General features: G+C 37.2%; 1 protein-coding gene across 1 annotated transcript; it reads left to right on the top strand.

Moving 5' to 3' along the window:
- The first annotated feature begins 7,624 nt into the window (after positions 1-7,624).
- Positions 7,625-8,696, top strand: CAPZA3 (capping actin protein of muscle Z-line subunit alpha 3). The gene has a single exon (XM_019623623.1). The coding sequence runs from the start codon at positions 7,782-7,784 to the stop codon at positions 8,679-8,681; it is 900 nt and encodes a 299-aa protein (XP_019479168.1). The 5' UTR covers positions 7,625-7,781; the 3' UTR covers positions 8,682-8,696.
- The last annotated feature ends 614 nt before the right edge of the window (positions 8,697-9,310 follow it).

Below are 9,310 nucleotides of genomic sequence, written 5' to 3'. Positions count from 1 at the left end.
TGTTGAAAATCTCAATAACTTCTTCTCTGTGTGCAATAATCCGGTAAATTGATCTAAATTCTTCTATGGTGATTCTTCCTTGCTTCAACCTGTCATTATCCTACTAAAAAAAAAAAATGACTGGTGGGCTAACATTGTGAATATAACAAATACACAAAATGAATAAATTAGAGTTTTTGTATAATATATATAGCAACTTACATTTAAAAGATGAATCTTACATGGAATTCTTATCTCAGATAAAATATGTAGAACTACATGAAATGATGCCAAAGTTGGGAAAAGGTTAATGGGTCATTACCACTTAAAACCCAGTGACCATCATGAATGTCCCTAGAGGGTATTACACTAAGTGAAATATGTCAGAGAAAGACAAATACCATATGATTTCACTTATATGTGGAATAAATAAATAAACAAATGAATGAATGAATGAATGAACAAAAGAGAAACAAACTCATAGATAGAGAGAACAAACTGATGGTTGCCAGATGGGAGGGGGATAGAGGAGGTGGGTAAAAAGGATGAAGAGATTAAGAAGTACAAATTGGCAATTACAAAATAGTCACAGGGATATAAAATGCAGCTTAGGGAATATAATTTAAAAAAAATTGTTGGGCCAGCCGAGTGGCGCATTGGTTAAGAGCTGGCTTGGGACACCAGAGGGCCCCAGTTCGGATCCCACATATGAGGGCCAGTGACACTGCCCTCTACAGCTAAGATGCTGAACAACAGCTCAACCTGGAGCTGGGCTGCCATGAGTCGCTGGCGACGGCATAGGCTGCAGCCCTTGCTGCAGTGGGCTGCCATAAGCTACTGTGTGTAGCCAGCAGCCAGCATGAGCGGCCAGCAGCCACAGTGAGCAGCCGTCCAGAAGTCGGTGACTGATCTGCCTCGCCCGGGAAGAGCGCAATGATGGTGCCAACTTGGGCCAGTGAAGCGATGTCCTCCACAACTAGACTGAAGAACAAAAGGACAGCAACTTGTCTGTTCCCCTTCCCCCAATTCCCCAGCGCTGTTCCCATCCCCCAATTCCCCAATAAAAATCTTTTAAAAAAATTGTAATAACTATGTATGGTGTCATATGGGTACTAGATTTATTGGGGAGATCATCTCATAAATCGTATAAATTTCTAACCACTAATGCTATATACCTAAAACTAATATAATATTGAATGTCAACTGTAATTTAAAAATTGTTAAAAACAAAACAAAACAGTGGCAATAGTGGGAGTGAACAAGGTATGGGAGACAATGAGTATTCTAGGTTGTCTTTCAATTACACATTTTATTTTTCAATTTCACTCTATTTCAAGCCTTCTTAAAAAAAAAAAAAAAGCCAGACAGTAGGTATTCCCATGCCACCAAGATGCAGCCTGCAGCATAAATGTCAGAGTAAATCAGAGACATTCAAGGTCACTGTAAACTACAGAAGCTGTAGTAGTAGTTACGTAATACCTAGAGGAAGCTAAATCTGCGTTATCACCCAAGGGTTTGGGGCAGTGACAAAAAAGGTGGGTTCCAATAAGAAAGAGTGGATTTACCTGGCTGTTCTGGAAAATTCATGCTTGCACTTTGTAAGAGACAAGAAATTAGGCTGGGTCCAGTTATTAAAAGCAACGAAACCACTATGAGGTTCTGAGTAAGAAAAAGACTAGCAAAAGCAGAAGTTTAGTGTTGTAAATTGTGCATTCCAAACTGGAAGAGAAGAACTGTTAAGGGAACAGAGAGGACATGATCCAGGTGGGAGGTGCTAAATAGAAACTAAGCCACAGGTGTCAGTGAAATTATGAAGGGAGAAATCAGGAGGATTCAACACATTAAACCTTCAGACGCATAAGGGAGAGAAGTCAGAACTCTCTGGAGTTGGGGGAGTTATATAACTAGTATGATCCTAGAATCACTTACAAATAAAAACAAAACTGAGACATAGGAAGTACACCTTAGAAGGACGTTTAATTTCAAAAGAGGCTATTTACTCCTATTTTAACTTTCTTGTTACATTGTAAACAGCTTGAGTATAAGGGGCTTGTGTTAAAGGGCTATTGTATTGTGGTGCTAAATTGACAGTTTGTAGACAGATTGGAGATGACATAGTTGTAGCTCCAAAGTATGTGGAACTTTGGAAATATAAATTAAATTCTCTGAGCTTCATATTCTTCATCTGCAAAATGGGGATAGATAACACTACCTGTATCTTCAGATTGCTAAGGGGATGGAAGATGTACAAGAAACGGTTCCATATTTCAATGTATTGTTATATAAGTCTTATCTGTGTCTGCTTCCTTCACATCATCCAGCCTAGTGTCTCATCTTTTGATAGTTTTGCTTCTAAAGTGAACCCCTAGGGTACAGTATGGGACAAACATGCTGAAGATGATCTCTTCATTTCATCAGGAAATGTTCAGTGATGATTACCAGAGAGTTTGAAATGAGGAATCCAAGAGCAGTCTGAGCTGGGAGTCAAATATAAAGTTTTACAGAGAAGATAAGTTTCATTTTAAACATTAAACTTGAAGTACCCCCAGTCATCCAAGCAGAGATAGCCAATATGCAATTGGTTGGGATGGGAAGGGGGGATTGCTATGTTATAGGAGAAAACAAGACAAGGATTTTGGAGTCAGACATACCCAGACATGAGTTTCCAGAGTTATATGAAATATAAACAGATTACACTAACATTTTTACCCTCAATATCCTTATGTATGAAAACAGGCTAATAATAACTTTTTTGGATATTTGTTAAGATAATGTATGCAAAAACCTAATACAGTGTCTAGACTATGGCAGATGATGAACAAACGGTATTGTGGAGCAAAAACAAAGGAGTTCTATGGAAAATAACCTCACAGGGTGATTCGATCATAAACTTCTAGCTGGGCAGGTCATGGTGGGTAGTCATGCCTCAGGCCTATAACTTCTTTAGTGAAAGGTTTTAAGCCAGCCCTGTCCATTTTTATTGTGCATCTAGGTTAACACAACTTTGAAATTCCAGACTTTTTTTCGTCAATAATGTTTGACCAACAATTAAGAGTGTAATCTAAGACTAGCTATGTGGATTGAAATGACACATATTTCTTATAATGCTACAAGTTAAAGATAATGATAAAACCAATAAAGGTTCTTTTAATAAAGGGATTTAAAAAGATTAGAATATTTTATTAGAGTCATAGTGTTACATCTTCTTTACTCAAATATTATAATAAAGATTCTTTGTGAGGAAATAAATCCATGTCAGAATTTATGTCAGCTTCTTAGGAAATCAATAAATGGAATGCAATTTTCTCTCTATATTTTTTAAACATCATGATGGGTGTACCTTCAACTAATTTATTGAGTGCCTACTTTTTTCAAACCTGACACTAGGTACATTCACAAATAATATCTTACTAATATTCAGAATAATCCTGCAAGTTAACTATGTTAGTATCCCCATTCTGCATATTAAAACATTTACTCAGAGAGATTGCTGACTTGCCAAGTACCACACAGCTAGGATCTAATAGAGTGAAGAATCTCGTGCCCGTTGAGCCTGTCAATAAAAACAACCCTGAGACACTGGAAGATTTTGGTCATCAAAATAAGATTCATGATGATTCATTTTATCTACTCTGGCTAAAAGGTATACCCATAAAGTGAGGAAAGATTATCAACAAAAGCTGAAGCAAAAGAGTGGGATATCGAAGAAGATGAATCTTCAGCTCTCCAGAAAATTCAGTTAGCCAATACACCTTCCTTAAGCATTCCCTATAATCAACATTTTAATAAACATATGGCAGCTTAGCTTAAGCTACAAAGTATTTATCAGAGGGCCCAGGGGAAATATTTTAATAAATAAGGATGGTTTATTATGGTCATCAAACTTGTTTAAATGTAATTTATGTTTTTAAAGTATTTGAGGTCATTTTTAAAAGGTTTTTGAAGTATTCAAAGCAAATTCTGCCTCTCTAATTTTTATAATTAATGTTGTTTTCATAGCCACTCCAAAAAGGTTTTGCTAAACAAAATAGACCTTCAGCCCTGCCATGTCTGAATAATCATCAATTTCAATTAATGAGCTATTTCTTTGCTTGTTATAACTGTTGGGCATTCTACATAATGCTTTTAAATATAGCATGCATTTCACTCAAGTGTATTGCAAACAGATAGCTCTATCTTGCAGATAATTCAAAGCAACCTGATAATCACTGAATAAGATTTGCAGTGTTTTCCATTTATTAGAAATATAATTACTACTATACCTATATATTTTGTTGAAAGTGAATTTTATTGAAACAGCGTGCTCATTGCTGTTTCTCCTTTTGGGCGATACCACTGGGGGAAAATTCTATGTGCAAAGGTCTTTCTCAAAAATTTGTGTTCTTCGGATGTGGTATTAGACATGAATTGATTAAAATTCTGATAGCTTATTGCAGCAGGAGGTACTTGGGTTCATAGAAACAACTCTGACACTTTGTTTTGTATGGTAGTCTCCTAAGAAGTTCTGCTTTTCTTTTTTGAACTTCCTCCTTGTGGCTTATAATATGGGGGCTATGTCTTATCCAGAGAAGTGCTGGCTGAGAGGCAGTTCTCCATTGGGCTTATGTTTCTAGACTTTCCCCAAGCAGAGACACCAATATCCTCTCTTCAGGACTAGCTTTTCAAAGATGTTTGCATAACGAAGAGATAGTATTTCCGTAGGAATAAACAGGTTTGTTTACTGTCCATGATAATAAAGATAATGACACTCTGGGTAAAGGTCAGACAGGCTTATTCCCCATAATAAAAGATCTGAGTTTCTTAAACTTTAGATGCCTCTCTGGTAATGCAACCCATGGTAATAATGCACATGTCATCTGGCCTTCCTCACATCACGCTTCGGGAACTGGGGCTTAGAGCAATGGCACCAAACTGCTGATGCTTGGCAATTGCTATTTTGGTGAGTCACAAGCTGTCATTTTTTCTATGAACTGGAAGCCTACCTCTGACAGCAAACATGAAATTATAGTAAGCTACCTGGTTAGCTTTCAAGGAAGATAACACAAGCTCCCAGTCTGTGTTAGTGGTAACACTTTCAACACGGACAGTATTATCGCTACTCCCCAAAAACAAAATCAAAATCAGGATTTCTATCATCCTAATTATCTGAATTGGCCAGTCTAATAGTCTTGCCTGATTGGCTGAGAAATCTGCAATATTCCTAGTGCAAAACTCAGCAAAACACTTGATTTTTTCTTCCTGTATTCATGATCTTTCCTTTTATCTTCTAGTCGTCCTCTGTGACAGAACTGAGCCAGGTTTCCTTTCTACTAGTTCTTTAAACAAAGAGAAATTTTGGCATGATTTTCTACTTTGCAGCCAGTAAAATACAATTATTCTCAAGGCTACTCATTGCTTCTATAAATCACTAATATTCAATCCATTTATCGTTTCATCATGTATATGATTTTAATTTAATCATGTGACCAATCCTAATCTGATGTGAACATTCCTGTGTACTCAGCAGATTGTTTTAAACTGATCACCTAGTATTATTTCAAATTTTATCCACAACTCATTCTACCTCCAACCTAAATTCTCTCTATCTTGATTGTAAGTATATTTAGCATAATTAATTGCTTTAATTCTTAAAAGACTAACTTTTCACATGCATTTTCTGCAAAAAGCATCCAAGTAGTTATCAACATTTCCCTATACTGGATTAAGCCCTTCCTGGGGTGGGGTAGACAGAGGGCAGATATCATCTCACCTTAAAAATATATTTCACATGAAGATAATTGCATCGAATGTTTAATTTTTCAAGTAATTGAAAAGTTCTCTCTAGGTTAATTTTTCCACCTCTAAAGTCATCCCGAATCATCGACAAAAACCATGTATGAAGCACAAAAAAATCAGTTAAGGAAATTCTCACAGAAAGTCATTAAGTACTTAAAATGCCTAAAGAAATATTTGCTCTCTCTTCAGTTTATTTTTATTTTTAAGGGATAGTCTACCTTGTGCTTAAAGGACAAGATAATTCTATGATAAATAATATTTAAACCAAAACTAAGTAGGTACTATTCTGTAGTAAAGGTATGAAAGGGCATAACACAATAAAAACTATGGGAAAAGAAAAACAAACGTGTTAAGTCAAGTTATCATTTAGGAAATACAGTCTATATGGACTAGGGAGGCAGCTGGGCTTCAAGCAATCTTTGTCACTTGACCTCTTTCGGGTTCAGTTCCCTCACCTGAAAAGTGGTCAAATAAATACTTAGGGAAAGTGGGGACATGAAATGAGCTCATAATACATCACTGAACACAGTTTCTGCTACTGAATGTTCAATAAATAGTAACCATATCTGATATAATTATGACCACTACGCTAGCCAAATATCCAGCTACACACATGCCCCAAAAAGCAACACTTTAAGATCCATCCAAAGGGGTTAAAAATGTCATGGTGAGTGTATATTTGGTATGAAAGAGGAAAATAAAATAACCAAGCTTACCTATTATATACAGATACACTACATAAATTGGAACACTTCAATTGGAAAACTAAGTTTGAAAAGAATATTCAAAAGAAGTCTATAAAATCATGAAAAGTATTGGTACAAATTGTTCAACAATCCACTCAATTTCAGATTGTTAGAACTAATGAGAAGCCCTTACATTTAATGGCTGTGACTTAATATGGCAAAGCTCATGTTCTTATAAGAAAAGGATACAGGAAGCTAGGGAAACAGAAAAAGCTTAGGACAGATACAGAAGGAATGCATAACTAAATGAGAGGAACTGAATTTCAGGACTCTACAAAAAGAATAAGAAGAGAATGAAGGGGTTAAATCAAGAGAAAGAAGAGAAGAGTTGAAAACTTCTGAATGGATATTTGTTCTCCATATTTTCATGACCTGTCATTCAGTTTCTCCTTGCTTAGAAGTCTCTTCCCATTAGGTGCAGTCATGGGTTCCAAATGTAATTAGCTCTGCCCTTGCGCAGGAAAGAAATTTCTTGATACTCATCAGCTGTTGTCACTGCCCTTTACTAGAGAGAAAGCAGAGAATGCACAATGGTTTGTTGTCTTTGTCCGTTAGAGTTAGTAGCTCACACTTCATTCCCACAGAAACAGTAAACAAGACAAGGCCCCTGCTCTTCACTGCCCTTGAAATTTTCTGGCTTATTGCTTATTTTCTGACCATCTCCAAATGGACAATGTTTATAGATGCTGCATCTCCGGCTGTCTGGCATTTTTCCATGAACTGCCATCAAATCTCGTCTTATTTTTGCTATTTTGTTTAAAGCCCTCAAACCTTTCAGCATAACATGTTTCCAGTAAGGTTGAGGGCAGCTATTCTGAGAGCCTGAGTACAAGTCAACACCATTGTGGTCCCAGAAGGAGCAAAGTGCTACAAAACATTCTCTAGAAACGCTCAGCTGTTTCTCAAGACCCCTGACAACATATAATGTACGTGGAGATACACTACTTTTGAAGAAGGCTGTTCAGGAGGCTAAGTTCTTAAAATCTTCAAAATGCGTGTAATGAGTTGACTGGGCACCAGCTGTCAGGTGACTGTTATTTTCTTGTTTTTGATCTGAGCATGCATTGTGATATCATCCAAAGTTCCACACTTCATAGAGAAAGGTTCTTTATGACTTCATCAGGAGACTCAGTGCTGGCCAAACAACCTCTTCTCATGCTTAGACATAGTAACCTTAAGCTTGAATGTTTAACACCTTGATGGGAAAGGTGAATCATGGAATGTTTTCTCATCCTTTGAACACTCTTTATTTCAGAAGCTTTGCTTCTGTGACAACCAAACATGTCACGTAGTGTTCTGAGTAGGGAAGAGAAAGAAAGAATAATTCACAGACTGTTAATACAGGCTCCTCCAGGGGAATTTGTAAATGCCTTTGATGATCTCTGTCTGCTTATCCGTGATGAAAAGCTCATGCACCATCAAGGTGAGTGTGCAGGCCACCAACACTGCCAAAAATATTCTGTACCACTCTGCATTGATGGAAATCCAGTCCTCTTGTCTCACCACAATGTAATGGGTGACTTCCGATTCTTTGACTATCAAAGCAAACTTTCTTTCAAATTCAACCTGCTTCAAAACCAGTTAAAAGACATCCAAAGTCATGGTATCATTCGGAATGAGTCAGAATACCTGAGAACTGTTGTCCTGTGTGCTTTAAAATTGTACGTGAATGATCATTATCCATCTGGAAATTGCAACGTGCTGAGAAAAACTGTGAAAAATAAGGAGTTCTTGATAGCTTGCATTGAAGATCACAGCTACGAAACAGGAAATTTCTGGAATGGCCTTTGGAAATCTAAATGGATTTTCCAAATTAATCCATTTCTAACCCAAGTTACTGGAAGAATTTTTGTGCAAGCTCACTTCTTCAAGTGCGTCAACCTTCATGTTGAAATCTCCAAGGACCTGAAAGAAAGCTTGGAAATAGTCAACCAAGCTCAACTGGCTCTAAGTTTTGCAAGGCTTGTGGAAGAGCAAGAGAATAAATTTCAAGCTGCAGTCTTAGAAGAATTACAGGAGTTATCGAACGAAGCCCTGAGAAAAATCCTACGAAGAGATCTTCCAGTGACCCGCACTCTTATTGACTGGCAGAGGATACTCTCTGACCTGAATCTGGTGATGTATCCTAAATTAGGATATGTCATTTATTCCAGAAGTGTATTATGCAACTGGATAATATAAGTGATTGCTCCTGGTCAAATTGTCTTGACCTGATTTAGTCATGTTTCGGCTGGGGAAAAGGGGGGTTTGGTTATTTTCCTAAAGTTGAGAAGCCACTAGAGAAGCCTATAAAGCCAGAGACATATATTAGAACCTAAAATGGCTTTATAGAATGCGTCACCCCAGAAGTATTATGGAGGTATCCAAGGTTAAGGTTCTGTGTGTGCGTTGTGTATGTATGTATACAGGGATGACTTTCTTTGGAACTAGACAAAGTATGCAAATGACAGTCACTCTGCAAATGATACTTCACATTATTCAATTCAGTCCTACACCAGCCGCGAGAGGGGTGGATTTCAGTAAGTGACATTACAGTTGGATGTTCCATGATACCAACAGGTATCAAAAATCTAGTTCAGATGAAGGACTAAGTAAACCTGGATCCACTGCCAACTCCCTCACCCTACGCCACACACAAACACACACACACACACACACACACACACACACAATTTGGGATCACTTAAATCCCCAAACTTTACTGATAATTAACATGGTCTTTGAAAAATGAACTGGCAAATCCTGACCTTCCAAGTTTATATAGTCGTGCTCTTGTGAATTCATCACTATAAGCATTTACAAATGCTTAC

This window comes from Hipposideros armiger, unplaced genomic scaffold (genome assembly GCF_001890085.2).
Source record: "Hipposideros armiger isolate ML-2016 unplaced genomic scaffold, ASM189008v1 scaffold_554, whole genome shotgun sequence".
NCBI classification, from domain to species: Eukaryota; Metazoa; Chordata; class Mammalia; order Chiroptera; family Hipposideridae; genus Hipposideros; species Hipposideros armiger.
This window is presented reverse-complemented; position numbering and strand designations above follow the sequence as displayed.

Excerpts from the sequence above, each read along its gene's own strand:
- CAPZA3 (XM_019623623.1), top strand. The coding sequence starts at position 7,782 with ATGTCACGTAGTGTTCTGAGTAGGGAAGAGAAAGAAAGAATAATTCAC.